At 28.9% G+C, this 23,027-nt stretch overlaps 1 protein-coding gene across 6 annotated transcripts in view; it reads left to right on the forward strand.

The window, feature by feature from the left end:
- Nucleotides 1-422: 422 nt before the first annotated feature.
- LOC111622805 (Down syndrome cell adhesion molecule-like protein Dscam2) overlaps nucleotides 423-23,027 on the forward strand; it is a 53,027-nt gene continuing 30,422 nt past the window's right edge. For all 6 annotated transcript variants that reach the window (XR_002756340.1, XM_023365225.1, XM_023365226.1 and 3 more), the window contains exons 1-7: nucleotides 423-603; nucleotides 672-989; nucleotides 9,725-9,883; nucleotides 11,253-11,414; nucleotides 11,540-11,827; nucleotides 13,672-13,941; nucleotides 14,045-14,452. Coding sequence is in view for 5 of the 6 variants with exons in the window: in XM_023365225.1 (XP_023220993.1) it covers nucleotides 555-603; nucleotides 672-989; nucleotides 9,725-9,883; nucleotides 11,253-11,414; nucleotides 11,540-11,827; nucleotides 13,672-13,941; nucleotides 14,045-14,452 (1,654 nt within the window). In the remaining variant the exon portion in view is untranslated. The remainder of the gene's footprint in view (nucleotides 604-671; nucleotides 990-9,724; nucleotides 9,884-11,252; nucleotides 11,415-11,539; nucleotides 11,828-13,671; nucleotides 13,942-14,044; nucleotides 14,453-23,027) is intronic.

A 23,027-nucleotide genomic window follows, 5' to 3' on the forward strand; every position in this document is an offset into this window, starting at 1 on the left:
CTAAAGTAATTCCTGAAATTGTAAACGGAATTGACGCTTTTCTTCCTAAGAAAAAAAAATTTCCTTTTCTTATTTCACAATTTCAATTAACTTATCGCACGTCTAGAAGAAAAAAAGGGGAAAAATACATATATGTATGTATTTGTATGCAAGTGTTCTTCTATTTTTAATATTTAAAATCGAAATAAATTTATTCATGAGAGAACGATAGTGCCAAATATAAAAATGATATATTATTTTCTTTACTAAAATGCTTTCGTTATAGTTATAGGAGCGGATAGAAATCGATAATAAAGTTAGTTATTAATAAAAATCCTATAGATTTAGTCCAGAAGAAGTGCAGAATGGACGCGAACAGCGTCTCTAGCGGACGTAAACTAAATTGCCTCGCTCACAGTTTTAAGCAGCCTTAGCATGCAATTGCATGTCAGTTAGACTGGAGCAGTCGGTTGTGCGGCCGCCAGACAGAGCAGAGACTGTCAAGGATAGCGTGCGGTCATGTCCCGGAATTCGTCATTATAAATCAAACCATGTAACCAGAGTAAAATACTCAGATGTCCGGATACGTACTACCAGTTCTAATCCTGTTGCACCGCTTCTCAGGTGAGTTTCTTTTGGCGTAATCCGTATCTACCTCTATCAAACTATCGCTAATGGGACGAATTATATAGTTCCGGAAGGTTTAATTCTCGAAGGACCAACTTTTGTGGAAGAGCCACCGGGACACGTGGGTTTTATCAACACCCAAGGTACTGAGATACGATGTAGAGCCCAAGGTTTACCTGCACCGTCAGTTCAGTGGTTGTTGCAGGATAGCAGACCCGTGTCTCCTGTGCCTCAATTGTTAGAAGTCAAGGAAGACGGCACTTTAGTTTTTCTTCCCTTTCTAACAGAGGATTATAGATCAGAGATCCATGATACTATATATCGTTGCACCGCCAGAAACGTCATAGGGGTTGTTAGTAGCAGAGAAGTCAGGCTAAGAGCAGGTACGTTTGATTAATATACTTCTTTCTTTAAATTTTAATTATTCTTGTTATAAATTTTAACTTTCAAAGTTTAAACTTAGTTTAATATTATTCATGACTCGTAACTTAAAGTATTTATTTTGTGTCCACGATATTCCCAAAACTCATGAATATCGTATTCATGATGTATAAATATTTATGTGGTTAAAAAATATATATTTTAAATTTTTAAATTTAGCTAGAGAAAGTTTAAACTTCTAGGAATAAAAATTAAATTAAATGATTCGCATGTAAATACAATTCGTTAAATATTTTAATATGAAAGATTGAATGGCGCAGGATTATTGAAAAATTAATGAATAGCCAATTTCCTGTATTTAATATCTTGAAAAATGATTAAATAACATTTAAAATATTAATTTTTTTATTGGAAAATGTTTTGTAATATATAAAAAGACACATTGAAAGTTGATACAGGAAACTTTAACACAATTTTTATTCTTTGTAGTTAACTTTCAGTCATTTTTCTTCGTCGCATCAAGTTAAAAATGCTCTCAAACTCGATGAAAGATAATACTAAAATAATATCAAATTATTCCAAATCTTCGACTTTATCAATTATCGATCGACAATGTTTTACTTGTTGACGAAAGCCACAAAGCCACTTCAAACATCTGTCATCCAATTTCATAGATTTTAATCATAGTTTTATAGAAAAATTTAAATATCTACAATATTTTTATTACTACTACTACTACTAAATATTTATTAAATCATAAATTAAATAATCTTTTAAATAAATATTTATTTAAAAATTTAATATATATACAGACACACACTGCAGTCTTTATCAATAATGAAATTTTGCTGAAAGTTTATAATTTTCTTAGTTTGATTGATTCACTTTCGAGTTGGGATAGTCAGGAACTCGCTAGAACAAATTATTGGCTGATGTGCAATATATGTATTTAATGGAAGCACTTTCGCAGATATTAAGAAAGAAAAAAAAAAATAAAAGAGAGGAAAAAATGCAAGTGAGGCTACAAGAATCCATTTAGAGTGAGATTTTACTTAATACATAAATTAACATAAATGCTAAATCCTGGATGGTTGAGTTGGGATGTACAAGAGTGAGTCGTGTCTTCGAAAATGGCATAAATGTAAAACATCATTTAATTACGCCTAGCTAGTGGAGGAGTGGTATGGCAGCGACAAACGTTTTGTCTTCTTATCGATTAGTTGTGACACCTAACAGCTGCCGGACGTGCATACAGATTGAAGGTGTCACAGGAAACTTGTCACAACTCTTGTAAATGCGAACGTATCGACCGTAAAGATCACAAGAGACGGAGAAGCTCGTTAACGTTTTGTTTTCAGTTGGCAAATGTCTAACTAAATTCGAGTCGATGGTTGAATTTTGTCATGTATTTCGGGACTGTGTTTTATTGATTCTCGTTCTGCATTTTTCCGTTAGTGTTTCGATTTTACTTTCGCTTTCCCTCGGGGCATAATAGCCTCATCAGGCAATATATGTAGCTCCGTCAACACTCCAGCTACGCTATGATAAAGATAGAACTGCACGGTAACGATAAGTCTGAACACGATGGGATAGCAATAACATTGCGAAATATAGATAGCCCCGGTGTGTTTTTGTAAAAGCTGTATCACAGTCCGAAATTTTCTGAATAAAATGTGGGATTTTATGGATATCGATCATAAAATGTCAAACATCTGTTCTATGCATCCTTATCTCGATACTCACAGCTGAAGATGCCACAGAATTGTTACAACATGATGAAACATTCAAAACCAATTGAAAAACCAAAAACACTCTAAATATATTTACTCGGTCGCGAATTTAACAAACTTCTCCGTTTGTTTTTTAAATTATTTTTCGATATTTTACCCCGCGGTTGTTAGAAGATCGCGACAAAAAAAAGATAAAAAGAAACTGTTAATTTCTCATCGGATGTTAATTATAAACTTTTTGTTTACGCCTTTTAGTCTCCAGGCAATAAGCTGTAAACTCTACTTTCAACTTCCTTCAGAGAAGCTGATGGAGCAAAGTAATTAAAATATGGCCTCTTAATCTGAGAAGAGAACGCGCAAATTTTACTTAATGACACAAATTACAAGTTTAGATACGTTTTAAAAATATATTTAAGAAATTTTTTAAAACTGTTTTTAAATAAGTAGAACAGTTTTTGTTTATATCCAAGATTTAATAAAAATAAATAAATAAAAAACATCGTAATCACCACATCATACTCGAGAAATAATAGTTGTGTACTATTTAAAAAATAAGTTAAAAAAAGGAAATGTTGTTTAAAGAAAAAAAAATCGTAGTAAAGTTTCTAGATTAACAACAAACTGCTCCACGAGATGCCAAATTTTCAAAGAAACAGAAAACCATAAACATTATCTTCTAGTTTAATTCAAAAATTAATCCTTTTAAATCTAATGGAAAATGGTGTTTCGGTGATATTTTCAAACACTAATTGACTTTTTTTTAATGTAATTTTCTGGAATTAATTTGAAAGAAAAAAAATTTAAACATTAAAGTAGTTTAAATTTGCTACATTTTTAAAAACAGGTAAACTTTTTTTTTCTTACCCCATCTCTAATTCATAATCAATTGGAAATATGGCAAATAAGGAATTATTTACGCTTAAAATTTATGCTGTTAAGAGGGAGACGACAGAATGATATTTTCATTCAAAATATTTGTAAAGTAATAAATGAAGGAAAAGTATGCAGAAAGGACATCAATTATGTTAAAATAAACGCAAGCAAAATGTAAAAATGATATATTGAAATCATTATTAAAACTTGGAATTTCGCTTCTTGTACACGGCATAAATTTAATCAAGGACACATGCAATATTTTCCAATTCTTATACTTTTCGTCTAGCCAAATATTAAGGATATTTATTCTATAAACTTCTGAAGTCATCTAAATTCCAAATTTATACAGGTAAAAGCCTCGAGAGATGGAGAAACTCTTTAAAATTTTTTTGTATGTTTTTTTTTTTTTTAAATTTACATCACGGCGTAACTCTGATATTTACAGCAATATATATATATATATATATATACCTTATACTTTTTGAATTTAGAAGAAGTTTAATTATATCGTTCCACTTAAAACATCTGACATTCGCTGCAGCTGTGTCACAAAGAAAGAAAGAGCGAGCTATAAAAAAAGCAAATTACCCAGACAGATACTAAGAGATTATCAACATTCTTTCGATCATCTACTTCACTCAGACACCCATTACTTCTTTGTAAGTTGTTCAGCAAAATCGGAAATCAATGATACTCCAAAAGCTGCCAGCCATGTTAATTAATTATTGATGCATATTTGAACAAGGGAGTGCGTTAAAGCACAGTTTCGACCTATCAAGTAAATTCTTCAAGATGTATCTTTAAGATTAATAATAACAAGCGAGGAAAAAAATTAAAGGAAGAAAATAAAATCCCTAACTTATCCATCGTCGATATTGCTTTGAACACAGGAACGGGGGGAGAAAATGTGTTGTCATCGATAGAAAGCTGGTAACTCGTAATGGCATCTAGAATGACAGAAATCACAGTCCATGACTCGACATTACTCTTTCATTATTCATTATGTCAGTGAAGCAAATGTTGTGTTTTCACACTTGGCTCATACATAAATTCATGTTGGGAGAAAGTGAAGTTTTGTAATTACTGTTGTCTACAATTCGTCTGATCGATTAGAAGCCACGAATGTTAGTCAATAATAGACAGATGCTAGGTAAACATGTACTTAGTACAGCCAAATTGTATGTATAGGAAATTGCTTAGATTGGCTTGTTATAAGCAATTCATTACACGAAATAAATTATGATAAGAATTTAAAACTTATTTCTTCTTTTAGCGAACAAAAATACATTTCTTATTTAATTAAACTTGAATATTTCGCATAAATTATCTTCTGAGATGTATAATTTTAACAGATTTTTGTAGTAGCTTTCAAGTTTTATATCGGAAAATTGCTTTGGCGTTCTAAGATTGAATTTTGCTTTTCGGCATTGAGGTCAGTGGCAGTTTGACTGACAACAGACTACGTAAGCATTTGACAGATGCCGTACTGAATACTTGAAAACTGTAAAAAAAACCAGGTCTTTAGAAAGCTGCAAAAAATAGAATAAATAAAAATTTATATTTAAAAATTGAATAAAAAATTAGTGAAGACAAATAGAATAATAAGAAAATGTTAAATTACTGGAGATGATCATTTGTAACCTGATTATTTAATAAACGAGTGTTTATTCTTCTGCTCACTTTCTAAGAAATCCTAGCAACATGTGGTTGTTTGATTTTATAGCGTAACTATTCCATATTTACTATGGCTATAAAAGAACCATCTCGACAATTGAATCGTGCCAAGTTAGTCAACAAGTCTCTTAATCAAAATGAAAAAGTAAAAATCGAAAAGTTAAAGAATAAAGAAATGAGCAAAGTACTGACTTAGACTTAAGCAGAAATACATTTGCAATGATTCATTTCGATAATGTATTAAATATATAAACGAAAATGATAAACAGGCGTACGGGCGCGCATTCAATACTATAATGTTAATTACTCAAAATTGAGAATTATAAAGTATTATGCTAATAATAGAAAGATTATAACGAAGTGATAAAATTAAAAATAATTGCTTTAAAAAAAAAGAAAGAAATGAGTATCTTTATTACAAAAGTAATTCCCATGAGTGGGATTAAATATTCAGTTTGTCGTGCAACAAATGTGTTGGAATGAGACACCAATCTTCATCCACGTCATCTAACCCCCCTCAGAATTTGCCGAAACCTTTCCTATGGGGAATGGCACGGCCATAGACATTAATGTGCTGTCAAGAAACATTATTGCGCTTGTCCTTTAATGAAATTTCCTAGGGAAAATGCGACACTCACGCTGAGAGATCTCATTCACCACGCGTCATATATACCTCGTACCAAATATAATTATAAACCAGCTTAATTACTTGTCTTGTTATTGGGAGAATGTCACACTGGCATTCCTTGTTAATTTCTAGCAGAAGCAAGACGTAGCGAAGTTAAAGAATGTCGACTAATTGTTAATTTATGCGTTTTATTATATGTTTTGATCTTTATATATATATATTAAAACTTATATTTATATATTTATATACATCCTCGGATTATATTTAAATACTTTAAGATGATATTTCAGTTGAAGGAAATTTATAAAGTTTTCCAAAATCCTCAAATATGCTGAAGCAAGCAGAGTTTGTGAAAAGATTTCCAACTATTTTGCTCTTTTTGACATTTTTGACATTTGCTAGATGTATATTAAATGAAGCGAAGAAGAAACGTCATTTTCCAAGGCTGAATTTTCATCTAGTTTTATTCGTCTATAATAATTTGTAATAATTAAAGAATAACAAAAATACATTATTTTAATGGTATTTAGTTATTTAAAATTTGTTCGAGACGATCGATATTTAGGTACTCTTCTAGATAATAGAACTACTTTTATTTTAGAGATGCATTGTCGATAAATTGATATTGAAAAATTCGATACTTAGTATTATGAAATTCTTCCGTTTCATCTCTCAGCATTTCATATTATTGAAATTTCTCTATTTATTACTTGTTATTTAGTATTATTAAATTCCTCGTTTTATGCCATCCATAATATTCAATATTGCTGCAATGTCTTCTATTACTAATGCTCTTAATATTTAATATTGTGAAACGAGCCATTCACTAAAATATAAATATATATATATATATATATATATTCAGTACTGTGAAAATTTATGTTTCTTGCATTCTTTTTTAAAAAAATTGCTACTATTAAAAATTAATCAGTACTTTCAAAACGTTGCTTAATTTTTTCCACATCAATCAATTTTATTTAGAAAGTAAAATAAAATGTTTACGTTCTATTTAAGCACGTTTACTATAAAAAATCAAAAGAATATCTACCATTTTAATTAAAAAAATAATTAAAATGGTAACTATTTTCTTCTATTTTATTTTTGGGCTTTCATTAGTGACCGAATACTGGTCGAAGGTTTGCGCCTTACCAATGGAGCGTGCAGTTTTCCAGTTTTTTTTCGCGTGTACAACACCTAATTAGGGACCAGTTTACCATAGAAAATCCTCCTGGGAGGTATCCTCCCTTGGCAGATCGCCCAAGTGTTGCATTGTCTTATACCACCAATCCTATCACATCCCATTTTATTTTTGATTTTGTTATTTAAAAAAAATGGTTATATAATTATTTCAAATTTTACTTTTTTTAATTAATGATATTTAATAGTGTCTTCTCTTCATTTATTTTTTTCACTTTTAAATTTGTCATGATTTTATTTTAAACCAAAAAATCCATAAAATTTGATACTTGTTGTAAACAAAATTAAAGAAATGTTATTTTGTTAAAAATCGTTTTAAAGAAGATAGAAATCAATTTTGATTAGCATCAGATCTATTTTCCTAGTCTAACAATATAAAATTATGTTTTTCTATTCATTAAAAATGACATTTATCTTTCATAAAGACACTTCAAAATAATTTAAGAAAACGTATTAAGTTTGATGCTGAAATTCAACATTTGAATCTGTCCGTAACGTTCTTTCATACTGTATTTTTGAATTTTACCCGATTTCTTTAATATAGCGTTGATTTGGAATCTTTTAATATCCCTATTCTAAATACAATAAATTATTTTCTGGAGTTTATTTTCGCTTATTTAATTTTACGTGCGATGCGATATTTTAATTTTCTGTTGCTATAATTTTATGTAATTATTCTAAAGACTAATGCACACGGGCGACATATTAAGACGATAATGAACGTCAACGACAGGTTAAACCAATCATCTATTTTAATTTCAATGTCAAAAGAGACGATTGGTGGAACCAGTCGTTGACATTCAATATCGCTTTAATTTTATCGCCCGTGTGCCTTTATTTTTCTTCGATTTTCTAACAATATACCAATTGTTTTTAGATTTATTATCATTAAAATTTCTTCATTAACTGTTGTTCTCAGTCTTAAAAATTTATCTAAATAATTATTCAGGGCAGCAAAATAAATAAATACAACCAGTTTTTTTTTCAATTTCTCATCTTTATAGCCATTAAATTATTCGAATTTTTTCAGTTTACGTATTTTTTTTAAATGCTGTACATTTTCTCGGCAATAATTTAATTCCTGAATTTTTTTATTGCCTTTTATATTTCTTTAAAATTGTCTTTTTTTTTTAAAAACTTTTTTTAATATTGTTACATTTTCCCAGGTAATGTTGCTTTCCTTTCGTGTAATTCTAACATTTTCCTGTAGTTTATCCAATTTTCTTTTTACCCGGAATCATTTCAATTTTTTCAATTTATGTTAACTTTAGCTATGTTGTAATTTCTTCATTTATTTTCATCCATAGTGATGCTGCAATTTCCCCGTTTTCTTTAGCCTTACCGAAATTCTTAATCTTTATATTTTTAGTAAGAAAGTCTCTCTCTGTATGATTTCATTCGAAACTTTAAACGTAGCAGAATTTAGCTTTCAAACAATTGCTGAAACGTTATATTTTTTACATTTTTTACATTAATAATAGATACTGTTATCAGTCAAATTCCTTATCGCTTTTGTAAGAAAATTTGTATGTAAATTGTTAATTAGATAATGGAAAATTGCTGTTGAATTGTCAAAATTGACGTTCTTTCTTTGAATAATAGCATCTTTTAATATTTAAACTACGACAATTATAAGCAAAATTAATAAAAATAAATTCTGAATTTAATATAAGTGATAATAAATAGGGAAGGGGGAAAAAAATAATTTTTCATATTTATTAAAAAGCTTATTTTGCACCGGTATGTTTACTCATTTTTAATCTTCTTCTGATAGAAATTAATCAAAATTGGATTTTAGTCTTCTAGTTTCATTTTCTTTTTTTTTAAAGAAAGAGAAAATGATATGAAAGTAATTAAATTCTCTGACGTTTTTGAAGAAAGATAGCGACTACAATGCTTAACGACTTTCTTCTCAGTTTAACTGTATGGAAAAGAAACAACGACCATTTAACTGGCATTGCAGCTTTGGTTTTCCTTTAAAGGGATTAAGCGCCGAAACAGAAATTTGATGCATACAACATTCTAGAGTCATTTGAATGAAAAGTTTTTTCTTGTTTTTTTTTCCAGCTCCTTTCTGTATCACTGCCAATCGTTTAGGTAAATGGCTTCAGACAAACTTGCAGACAATCCGATAATGTTAGATATAGCAACAATAATTGATTTTTTATCATGTCGAAACTCTCGTTACATTAATTATAAAATTCTTAATTATATTCGACGATTATCCCTTCGATAATTGCTAGATTCGAAACATTTTGAATGATAATCAACGCGACAAATCGTTATCGATTTTCGTCAGTAATGATTTCATTAAAATAAATTCGACATCTTCCTATTTCGTTTCTCGAAAATTTGACTTTTTCTTTCTTTTTTTCTTTTTTTTTTTACCTTATAAAATTCTTAAAAATCAAGATATTTTTCGAGTTTTTTTCCCTGTCTNTATTGCGAGAAAATGTACAAGAGACACACTAAAACTATTCTCGCTTGAAAGAGTATGCATTTCTGTATTTTATAATAATGTATAAAAAGTTTTTGCAGTTTTATTTAAAATTTAAAATCCGATTTTTGTCTTTACTAGAAGAATTTTTTAATGTTTATTTTTTTTCCTATTAACTGAACTTCTTTATTCAAGCTTTAATGCAAGATTATGAAGTACAAGTGTATGATCAGTATGCGATTTATGGTACAACAACTGTGTTTCGCTGTCACGTAAAGAGTCCAATTCGAGATTACATTCGTGTTACAGAATGGAAGATAAATGATAACTTAACAATCACTGCATCAGAAACAGGTAAGTCTTATTATTTTTTAATAATTTATTATACTGTAAATGAATGCTGCGTGTTTAGAATCCTAACAGTGACAAATATCGGATAGTGTTTCTAATGGACACAAGGATGTGATTATGTCGACAGTTTCGAGCAGCTTGTTGTCTAATTACAGAGAAAACTCATTTCTTTCCCATAAAGCTTCTCATCGACTATCTCAGTTTCAGAAAACAATTAAGTAAAGTGGAGGATCATCATCTACATTAACGATGCTTTATTTTCTACGGTTGAACAATGGTTAATATTTAGAATTCTTTGACAACCGACTCATTTACTAATTGACTTTTGAGAATAATGAAAATAGCTTCCAAAAATGCCTTATAAGTTCGCTAATTATTGTAAAAGTTTAAAGAATTCTTTAACAGATAAACAACGAAGTGACTTTTTTTTTTTTACAAAAGAGCTTTTTATTTTTATGGATAACATAAAATTGCTATTTTGTACATAAATTCTCACTACATTTGGGGAATGTATTATCTATCTGTTGTTTCCAGATCTGTCCGACTTATAGATGTGAAAGCACATTCTCCACTTCATTAATTACTCTCTTTATACACACCCAAGTGTTACCCATCATTAATTTTCTTCTCGGATTACAGCTATATGGTGCTCATTAAATCATGTTTCTCATTCGAGTTTCCATTTATTGATAGAAACTTATAATACCGACGAAAAATATTTAAAATAAAAATTCGAGCCATTGTGCCGTGATGATCATTAAAAATTATTGCTATTTTAGCCAGAAACCGTTTATAAATNGCTATATGGTGCTCATTAAATCATGTTTCTCATTCGAGTTTCCATTTATTGATAGAAACTTATAATACCGACGAAAAATATTTAAAATAAAAATTCGAGCCATTGTGCCGTGATGATCATTAAAAATTATTGCTATTTTAGCCAGAAACCGTTTATAAATCTGTCGTTTAAATATTATTGATGATAATAAACTGCTACTTTTAAAATTTAATAGTTAATGTATATTAATATATTCTCTCTTTGTATAGCATATAGAAACTGAAATTGCTATAGTTATAATTTTCTTTATGTTTTTAAGCTCGGCTTAAACAGATTTTATCGTTATTTAATATAATTTTCATTAACACGTAATATATGTGATTAAAGATGCTTTAATCTGATACTTTTAACGGGGTAAGTTGTTTAGTTTAGTTGATAATCGCCACAAACGACGTCGTCAACGTTACGACACCAAAACTTATAACTGAATTTACTAGAAAATTTTAAAGTTTATATTTTAAAATATTCACGAAGATGTTAAAGTTTGTGAAAAATATTTTTTTAGTGTAATTTGATATCGTGGATTTTTTTTAGAACCGAATGTTGTGGATAAATATGTTGCTTTCCCAACTGGAGAATTACACGTGCATCAAGTAACGCATTCCGATGGGCATTCGAAATTTAAGTGTAAAACTGTTCATAAATTGACTGGAGATCGGAAAATCAGTAAAGCTGGAGGACGTATTGTCGTCACAGGTAAGCGGAAACGGCAAACACTTCAACTTTAACAAAGTTTTGGAGAGTTGCTAGCGGAAGTAGTGCACTCGATAGCTTTTAAATAGTAAATTCATTCCTTATATTTGTGATAAATTCTTTCGTAGAACCTGTTGGAGGAATGTCACCAAAAATTATTCATAGTAAACCAAAAGTATGGGCTACTCACGGCCAAACTGTGATGCTACCCTGCGCTGCTCAAGGTCAACCTCCACCGAATTATACATGGGTCAGGAAAGAGAAAGGCAGAAACACTATGAAAAACAGGATCCAACAGAGCATTCACGGCACTTTAAAAATCCCAGGAGTTATAGCCGCTGATAGCGGCCGTTATATATGCTACGTTAATAACAGCCAAGGTACAGATACAGCAGAAACTGAACTGGTAGTCACAGGTTAGTTTTTTAATGTTATGAAAAAAATAATAAATTAAATTTTGTTAAACGTAAACAAAATATATTTTTTTTTCTTTTTGCTTATCTTTTCGATGTTAATAAGTACTTTATTATTTTTATATATTAAATTTTTTAATTAATGACGTCACCAGGCGCGCACACCACATGATTTACTGAAGAATCTTCTATCGCTAATGGAAAATCAATGGTAGCAGTTTGGTTATAAAAAAGGAAAACAGGAAAAAGTTAAAAAGTTTAGTGATGCGGTAGTCAATCGTAATTTTACCGTAAACATCTCAATTTACGTATAGACGATTTTTTTTTCTTTTGATGTCGTACGGTATCAATATCAGAAGATACTTACGTTGGAAGACATAATGACTTCATTAAACAACATTTAAAGTACGCGTAAGAGTTACAAGAAGCGTTTTGAGAATGGCTGACGATGCGAGATTTTTTTAAGATTGTTTCTTTATACTTTTTTCCCCCTTGTAAAAAGTAATACTCGGTTACAAGAAAAGAGAATGTCAATAAAAAGGCAGCTGTATTGGAAGGCGAGTTGTGTTCAACAGTAACACGATACAAGCTCGAAAACAAGCTTGTCAGCTTATATTTCGGTTTACTATTTGTTTCTATATAGAATATGAATTTGAAGCAGACAGAATCAATATTGATGGATTCTTATGCCGTATAGGAATGGATAGTTCATCGATTATGTTTTAAGCAAGTTTAGTTCTCATTTCTTACAGAATTAAACGAATTAATGAAGAACGATTTATCCATAGATAAAATAAATTTCATCTTTCTTAATAATTTATAACTAAAGTATTTGACAATGTTTTCTTTATACAAATAAATATTCCTATTTTAAATTTTAGATTTAAGGGGGAAAAAATGAAATTTTATCGGTAGGTTCTGACATAATTTTTTCCTTCACCTTAATGGTATTTAAAGAGACATTAGAGAAAGACAAATTATTGGAAGTGAAAATATCGACAATAAGTTCAGGAAACGTAATCGGGGTTGGGATATAATTTCAACTTTTTTGAACAAATGGTGTATTTTGACGTCAGAGGTCACAAAATCTTGCCATTAGTCACAATCACGGATCGACTTCTCCGTTATGGCGAAAGACCACTTAGAACGAGTCGCCCTACGACAATCGCCAAAGTCGTAAATTTTATTCGCCTGACAGAAAAATGTTTCTATGACGACAGCTTTTCTCGATTCATAACAGCTGTTGTTTGAAAATAAGCAAGATCCGATGACAAAATTCCGTGACGTAATATAGGAGAAAGACATTAGAAAATAATTTCACTTTCTCTCTCGGAAGATAATTTAGAAATTTTTATTAAGACATATAATGTCCCATGTACTTTACTAGAATAAAATTATTTCATTTTAAGCATTTTATAATGTTTTTATTAACTATAGTTTATTTTTTAAGCATTATGGTTAATCGCTTTCCATTTCTGTAACTATAACTATATCCCAAATGATATCAGTCCTTCCATGCCATGAGTTAATTGGGAGATATATATACACTAAAAGAGTAATTTTCAATATTTGGAGATATCTTTGACAAAAATATGAGAATAAGTTATTCGTTTTCTTCAGAATATTGCGAGAAAATGTACAAGAGACACACTAAAACTTACTTCTGCTCTTTCAAATATTGAAAGAGCAAAAGTAAGTTTTAGTGTGAAGTATATTGAATATCTCTTATTTAATCTCTTGTCTTTGTAGATTATAGTTTCCTTTACGCGAAAAATATGCTCTAGTATTAATATAATATGCTTTAAACTTTACGGTAATTGGATAAAATGATTTTCTTCTTTTTATAGTACCTGTAAAGGTGAATATAGATCCGCATCGTTTGGTAGTATTAACTGGAGAATCTGCAACTTTGACGTGTAACCAAGTGGGACATCCCATAGATTCAGTGCTGTGGATGAAAGATTTACATCACTTGACAGAAGATGGACGAGTTCAATTCGTAGGTCGAAATGTTCTACACATTCCAATTGTATGGAAGAAAGATCAAGGAATGTACCAGTGTTTCGTTTATAGTTCGGGTACGACCGAACAGGCCATTGCTCAACTAACCGTCGGGGGTAATTTATTCAAATGTCTTTAATATCTGGAAAAGCGCAGATGCTTTATTCGATCGTAAAAATTGTTTTATATTCTATAACTTCTATTATCGATTCGTTGCAGACATAGGTCCTGTGTTGCACGACACATTCGGAGAGAGAATTGTGCATCCGGGTCAATCTGTCAGCTTCCGGTGTATGGCTTCCGGCCACCCCCTACCGGAAATCACCTGGTACGTGAACAGACAACCAATCGTCAATGAGGAAAACTTGAAAGTAAGCGATTATGTCACATCCCAAGGCCAAGTTGTCAGTATGATCAATTTGACAGACGTCACTGTCAATGACAGCGGTCTTTATGAATGCATGGCTCAAAGCAGTGTTGGTAGAGCCAATCATGTAGCTAGATTAAATGTCTATGGACCTCCAGGGATTCGCCCAATGGCTAATGTCACTGTTATAGAAGGTCAGAATCTATATTTGGAATGCCCCGTGACGGGTTATCCTTTGGATTCTATTACGTGGGAAAAAGGTTAGTGCATAATGTATTTTATCATGAATCTATTAGAGATTTCATGCATTTAGTTGTAAAAAGCTACTGATTAAATCTCCATTATCTTCATAACTAAATGAATTTTCTGCGTAAGTGAATGTTAGTTATCATTACAAGGCTTTATAAAGATAATTATCTATAAGAAAAAAAAAGCGAATTTATGGTCATTTAAGCCCTATTGTTCTAATATAACATCTTAAAAATAACCTTTAAATATTAAATAGGATTAAATAAATTTTTTTATTTTAATTTACTTAATGATAATGGCATTTAAAATAATAGTATCCTATTGATATCTTGAAAAACAGAACATTACTATTATCATTATTATCAAACCTCGAAGCTAGGTAGGTTTTTAATTATGTAGAGTTTAACAAAAGACGATAAAGTTTCTTTCAAGATGAAAATGACTACATTATCGTTATCTTATCTGCGCTGAATAAAAATAGAGGAGAAAAAAATTGTCTTCAAAACTTTTTGTGTTTGGCTCTCATTAATCGATGGAAGTTTTTAAACTTTCCAAAATGACTCACTTTTGAAAATAATTTTTTTCTTCTACGTTTGAAGAAAAGACTATTTCAATTCGCTTCATTTATTTTAAAGGCCCTCATGGCTAAAATCGTGATCCACACACTTTCCATATTAGCATCTATCAAGAAAAACTAAACAACCTCAAGTCCCAAAGTTGGCTATTTGCCTACATTCTAAAAAAGAAAACAGGAAAAAAAAAACATTCAATTCCATCAGTTCTGTCTTCCGAGTGGATAAAAAAATAAACAGATAGTCCAAAAACAAGTTTGCTAACATCCATACATTTCTCTGCACTGAAACAGAACAAGTGATTATAATTTCCAAACAAAACAAGATCTTTTCTTTTCAGTTTCTATGTTGATTTTCTGTTTACACTCAACTGTTTCGATCTTTACAGATCAATCAAAAGATTACTTTTTCCTTTATTTCTTCCAAATTTAGAAGTGTTTTGGCCAAAACTCAATTTCTTGATTCCTGCATTTAAATAACATGGGAGTTGGCACAGACAATGATTGATGTCTTAACTTTGCAGCAATTCTGGTTTTCGAATACTTCTTCAGACAGATTTCTGGCCACTTTTTTTCTCGTAAAAATCCATTAAAAGTTTATATGATCTCGATGATAGATAGATAATAAATTTCTATGAATATAACTGCAATAAATTTCGCCATAAAAATTTAAACTAATATATATCCCCCCTTTGTAATTCGAAACTGAATTCGTATTTCTAAAGCGAAAGTAAGGAACAGATATCTCAAATTACCTGTTTAGAAAACGAAGTTAAGTGAGAAGACTCTCGAGATGACATCAAGACCTAACTTTTCCTTTTCACAATCTTCAGTTCCCAGTAGACACGTGTTCAATCCCACCTTGGTTCGCATTCCTCTCAGATTTAATACATCGAAGATTATACTGGCTTTTATATATACGTACAGTACATTTTTTTTCCCTGAAGAATTATTGAGAAAATGAAAAATTACTCAGACGACCATTTTAGAGAAAAATAAAGATAAAATAGATGTGAAGTTCTAACGCTTGTTGAATGAGTGCAATGTTAAAGAAACTAAAAATAATCGAATTTAATGATTTTTGAACGTTTACAGTAGCTCTAAATGATCTTTTTTCTTGTTTGGGAGGAGACTTTCTGTTCAAACTATAAATTTTATGTTTAGTTTTTTTTTTCCTCTTTTAGTTTTGAGATTAAAAATGAACGAAAGATACAAAATAAAAAAAAAAGTTTATCGGAGTTTAGAGAAATTTTTTAAGAGAGAACTTTAAATATTCTTGTCTTTCTTTGTATTGTGGAAACATTCCTTCTGTGTAACTAATGATAGAAAAAATTCTCCATCCTTATTTATAACAAATCTTTTCCACGTTAAATTTCTTCCACTCGACTTACCGGAATAGAGATCATTATACAGAATATAGAATTTATTTTAAAACTTTTTCTGTACATTATCAACACAGAGATAACAAGATGGAATACAAGTCGATTGGTTCGATGTCTCTCTTCTACCCTTTTTCTTATCAGAGAAAATTAATCGAAAGAATAAAGATACACTAAAGATCCGACTGCATCATCAGACTGACTGCATCTTGATTTAACAAGATAAATATCTTCGTTTAGAACCGTTCAAATTTTTTCTTGTTTAAAATTTTCTACTTATTGAGTACTGTTTAAGATTTATTTTTTAGAATTTTGTTCGAGGCAAATCAATAATATCTACAGAAATTATAGTATATTCTCAGATTAAGATGCTGAGATACTTTTCTGTTATGATGTTAATCTCTATTAATATCATAGCAGCATCTCAGTTAATCAGCATTATTTAATATATCAATATGGAGGATTACAGATATCTTTATATAACGTTGTAGACTGGGCCGGATTTGCACATAAGCTAAACAAGCTGCAGCTTAGGGCCTGGTTCTATAAGTCTACAGCTTAGTGCCTCACATTTTTACACGTATCGTTAGTTAGTGGAGTGGAAGGGCCTGTTATATGACAAATCTGAGTCAAACTTATATGTAATAGTTTCTAAGGAATACGCTGAAAGCTTAATAAAAATAAAAATTCGGATAAACTAATTTTTTACAATCTGATTATTTTTATTTAAATATATTCCTAACAATATTACCCAATTCCATTTCTTTAGTTGAATTTATTTATCTATATACAGTACTTTAAAAGTATTAAATGTAAACAAATTTATATTCAATACTTTTAAAGTATTAAATGTAAAAGAAAAATATTTATTCTAAGTATATATTATTGAAAAAAAATATTTTATTTACTACAGTTTATTGTTTATTGTATTTTAAACTGAAGCCATGAATATAACTTTGTTATATATACATATATATCATATACTGTATACGTGTATGTTTGCGTGTGTGTGTGTGTGTGTGTGTGTCTAGTCACATATATATTTATTTATATAGAAAATTAAAAAAAATAATACGATATAACAGATAATATATATTGTTGAACCTTTAATAACGGCCCACCTCTATACAATGGCCATTTGTTCAGGAACTCTTGTTTTAAACAAAAACGCATACAAAATAACCTCCATTCAACGGCCATTTTTTAAGTTCCTGTCAGTAGCCGTTTTTCAGAGGTTTCATTATATAAATCATATGATAAAAAATGCTAAAAAAAACCATGACTTTTCCGATATAATTTTTGCTTTAAATATGATGCGTAACATTAATAAAAATCATATACTTTATTATTCCATTTTTTTGTGAAAAAATAAATCAGTAAAACAGCAAATATTTCACTTTTTAAACAAATAGTCGAATCAAATCCGTTTTTTTTATGTAAATGAAAATATTTAAAATATTTTTAAAAGAGAATATATTTTATTAAAATTTATTCTACCGTTCAATAATAGAAAGTTTAAAAGTTTAAATTGAGGAATTCAAACTTAAAACATGAGAATTTTATTTTATTTTTATCTTTTCCTTCTATTTTTAAAAATCAAGTTCATTCAGCGTAGTTTTAAAAAACAATTGAGTTTCACGTTATTAATTAATTTTACTTCTCATCGATACAGAATAATTTTTAAAATATTAATTTAAAAATTAATATAAATAAGCGATATGAAAAAATTATACAATATTTCTTTGATAAAACAATTCATTAATCGAAGAATTACTAATTAGAGTAGCTTTTTTTCTAATTTCTTTTTTTACTTTTTGCAAACATATTTAATTAAGTAAAACATCAATAAAATATACAAGTAAAATCCAAACAAACCTTAAGAAAGGATTAAAACCTGGACTGTTAAGCAAGTCCAGACTGTTCCATTAATATAACTTAATCGCAATCGCATTTCCTATAGCAATTCTTATTCATGAATGATGTTATAAATAACATTTAAGTACCTCTATCGCCATTAAAAGGAAATTTGAAATGAAAGAAAATAGCTTTCTTCTTACACTCATAATTTAAATTTAGAACTTCATATTTTATGGATATACTTAAGAACTTTACATATATCCTATCTGGTGCGTGTAGACGATGAGATTGTTAAAAAGTTGATTCATTAGCAATTTTTTTTTTATACTAAAGTAATATCAACTACTAGATGAAATCGTACTCATTTCAATGATATGTTGTTACCGGTACAGGAAGATTATTATTGAGAATTTATGAATATCGTTGAGACTTTCTGATAGTCATCGATAAGAGTTTTATAACATATCTATTAATTTTTATATTTATTTTAAGGTGGAATCGAGCTTCCTCTAGCTAGAAGACATTACACATATCCCAACGGTACTTTATTGGTGCAAGAAGTACAGAAAGATTACGATCAGGGATCTTATACATGCGTCGTTCGTAGTCAAGGAATATCTCAAAAGAGATCGGTAGCAGTAATTATTACAAGTAAGATATTAGAGTATTTTTAATAATATATATTTTATTAATTTTAATTTTAATTTTTTGTTTAAATTTTATTTAATAAATAAAAAGAGCCACCGAAAATAATCCCTTTCGAAACTCCGCGTGTACGTGAAGGTACATTAGTGGTTCTGACGTGTGCCATTAATCAAGGCGATCCACCTTTTGATTTGCAATGGTTCAAGAATGGGCAATCGGTAATTGCAGAAATTGGATTGACTGTTCAAAGACACGATATGTTTTCTATTTTGGTATTTTCCGAAGTTAAACGTCATCACGCTGGCAATTACACATGTTTAGCTAAGAATGCAGGAGGTTCTGCATCACACAGCGCTCTCTTGATCGTAGACGGTATGAAGATTATTTTTTTAAAGTTTTAATCATAATTTTTTTTAAATATTTTCAAAGTAATAGCGTTTTCAATCATATTTGCAATTTAATTTTTAAATTTTGCTTGTTAGTAGCAACAAACTTTTAAATTAATATTCTTTGCAGTTCCTCCTCACTGGCTGATAGAACCTGAAAATGCATCAGTTATCTTAGGCCAATCAATAACATTGGATTGTAAAGCCGAAGGACTTCCTCCTCCGACTATCGTCTGGAAAAAAAGTCAAGGTGAGATAAAGTTACAAGAATTGATTATTAATGTGAATGTAGAAACTATTATCCTTCAAATAATAAAAAGGATAAATCATTCTTTTCGAGATGTTTAACATTCTTTAAATGCAAATTTTTAGCCGCTTAAAAATAATTAAAATGCTAAATCTGACAAATTATCATCGAAGGAATTCTTGAGTTAATTAATCAATAGTAAAAGAAAAAAAAATTCCCTGAAAAATTCTAAAAATTTCGACATTAAAATTTATTGTAAACGAATAAGTTTAATTTTTGTATGATTAAAATTTTTAATCATAAAATAATCTAATAAAAATAAATTTAATAGTATTATAAATAATTATTTATTGTCGCTTCTATAGGAATCATGGCAAGGGAATTCGAACCAGTATATAATAGTTACAATTACATTCTCTATGGAAACGGATCACTAGGAATTAGAGAAGTGGAATCCGCAAACAGTGGTTACTATCTATGTCAAGCCAATAACAACGTTGGTGCAGCTATCAGCAAACTAGTAACAATAACTGTTCACAGTAAGTACAGTACTTTCAGTTATTACTCTTAAAAGCATCTTTATTTTTTCACATAGAAATCGTTTTCCAAATAACATATGACACCTAAACTTTACTAAGTTTAATTTTAGTAACTGCCATTGTTATCGCAGTGTATGGGAAGTAGCAGATAAGTTTCTGCCAACAAGATGACATACAACCTGACAAAAATTGATTGATAAAGCTCGAGTCTCTGGACTGTACTGGACTTATCCCAAGCTATTGTATCATCTTTGTATAAACAAAGACCCCCTCCGTGTTTGGTCTTCTAATTGGTGATTTATTAAAGATTTTATGTTCTTAAACGCCATTTTTTTATTTGTTTAGTTCTACCTCAATTTAAACGGAGTACTCGACGAACATTTTTTTTTTCTTTTTTTTACACTCGCACAATGACTTCGACCATCTTATCCTAATTGTTTGAATATCTTTGTGTAAATAAAAATTCTCTAGCAATTTTAGCTTAATTGAAAATTTTTATATTCTTAAATTTGCTCTTCTTTATCTTTGTCTCAAGTAAAATGGCAAATACTTCTGTTATCTTTCGATTATTTGTTTTTATATATGAGACTGTTTTCATTTGATAATTTCATTGCAGTCAGTTGAGCTTTCATATAGTAATTTTATATTCCTGAATTCAGTTTCTTTCCCTAATTTTTTTCTTATAGTGCTGATAATAAATAAATTCGGTTAATTCATGTTTTAAGCATAGAAAAACTCAAAAAATTCTCTTTTCTATTTTTTAACTCATACACTTACTCTAGTTCTTATAAATTAGCATTAACTACATTAAAGAATAGCAAAAGTTTTTCTGTAAATATACAGAGAAATTTCCCTAATTTGGCCTCTTATTAATGATTTTTATATATCAAACTTAGTCTTTTATCAGTTTAGTTCAATTTAAAACAGACTGGAAACGTTTATCTTCTGCGAAGCTTTTATGTTTGGCCAGTTTTTATTTTAGTATAAACAAACTCTCCTTAAAGTTTGGTCTCCTAATTGATGATTTTATATTGTTTAAACTTGTTCTTTTATTTACTTAGCTCCTCCCCAGTTTGAAACAGAGCACACAGTAGAAACATTTCGCCTTCACTCTTCACTAGAACTTTTATGTTCAGCCAGCGGAGAATTACCTTTAGAAGTGACTTGGAGCAAAGATGGAGTGACCATATCCAATCGAACAGACGACACGTAAGTGGAAAGTTTTTTTATAATTCAAGAAAGAATACTTAAAAATTCAAGAAAATTGTTTCTTTTTTGTATTTAAAAATGCATTATGCAAATTGATGTATATCTATTTCTAACAATTTATGTAAGATTCAAAGGTTGTTAATCTTATTCTAAAACATCTTAGATAATTTGCATCAAAGTTTTACATTTCTCATGCATGAAAATTCTGCTCCTTCGACTGATTTGTTCTACTCACGAAACTGTTTGATGGATTTCACACTGAAAGATTAAAAAAATATTAAAAAAATGAATGTTTAATTTCTAAAAATTCTTGCAGAAAATGAATCTCTCTTAGGTATTTTCTAATTATTTTACCGAGAGAGCAATTACCATGATTTTATATTTAAAACTTACATTTAAATCTTAAAAGTAAAAGTATAAAATTTACATTTTTTTAAAAACATTTAATTATGATTTATTTTTAATTCCAAAATTTCCCTTTTCCTCTTTCATTGGATGTTTTTAAAAGAAAAATAAATAATTAAATTGTTATTTTTCTCTTAAATTTAAGAAAACATTTACATTACATTAAAGCATTATTATTTTTTTATTATCTTACCTTATTTTTTATGTACATATTTAAATATATTTAAGCAGATAATAAGAGATAAATTTTCATATTTTAAAATTAAAATTTTTATTTAATTCTTTATTAGAGATTATCTTAACTTATTATTATATATATATATTTTTATTTTTTATTCAGTATTTTGTCATGAATTTTGAACGAATGTAAACATTGGAAATTAATGACCATACAAGATTTATAACATAAAGAATTTATGATAAATATAAATAATAAAAATGAAATTTTCAATATACAAAATTCTTTTTTTATTTTATTTTAATGAAAAATACTAAATTTAATGTTGTTTTCTCCGTAAATAAATGTTTTAATGCGAGTTTTGGACTGATCTATTTAATCATAAAATAAATAATTTAAACTCAGATAAATTCATTTTCTAGATGAAGTTTACGAATCAAAAACAATTTGTATTAAATACATTGGGAATACAGAATTTGTATTGATAATATATTTGATATTTTTTTACTTGCTTGTTTATGTATATATATTTTAAATCAATGAATAAACTGAAAAGAAAATAAGCAAAATATGTCAGATGTTAATTGCATACAAAACACACACACACACACACACACAAATACATATTTCTGTCAACAAAATTTCGTACCTTTTTTAAGTAAAAATACAAACATAAAAACAAAAATATCTGTTTGTTTTGCTTACTCGACAAGTTTAAAATTAATTGTAGAGTTGTAAATTTTTAATTTAATAAAATATTTGTATGTTTTCCCATTTTTAAAAAATTTGCTACTACATATATAATTTAGAAAATCAATAAAACCAAGAAAGAATATCAATCATTGTCGAAATTACTGATGAAAATTGAAGATTTTAAATGAATAATCTCATCATCAAATACGTTATCATTATATATATACAGTTTAAAGCAGAATTTAACAGAATTAATTTCTTTTTAACATAACAAACTTTCATTGAATCGAAGCTATTAGTTTATGACATCATCTTGGATGTAGCTCAGTTCGTAATCCATATTCCATCGAGCGCCGTTATTATCTCTATCTTTACAGTTTTATTATCCTTCATAATTCTCGTTTGACTCGTCTCTTATTATTCTTTATCCAAGCTTAATTGTTTTCATAAATTATATTTTCCCTAAGTAATAGTAAT

The sequence above is a fragment of the Centruroides sculpturatus genome, unplaced genomic scaffold (genome assembly GCF_000671375.1).
Source record: "Centruroides sculpturatus isolate CEXI.00-Female unplaced genomic scaffold, Cexi_2.0 scaffold331, whole genome shotgun sequence".
Classification (NCBI taxonomy): domain Eukaryota; kingdom Metazoa; phylum Arthropoda; class Arachnida; order Scorpiones; family Buthidae; genus Centruroides; species Centruroides sculpturatus.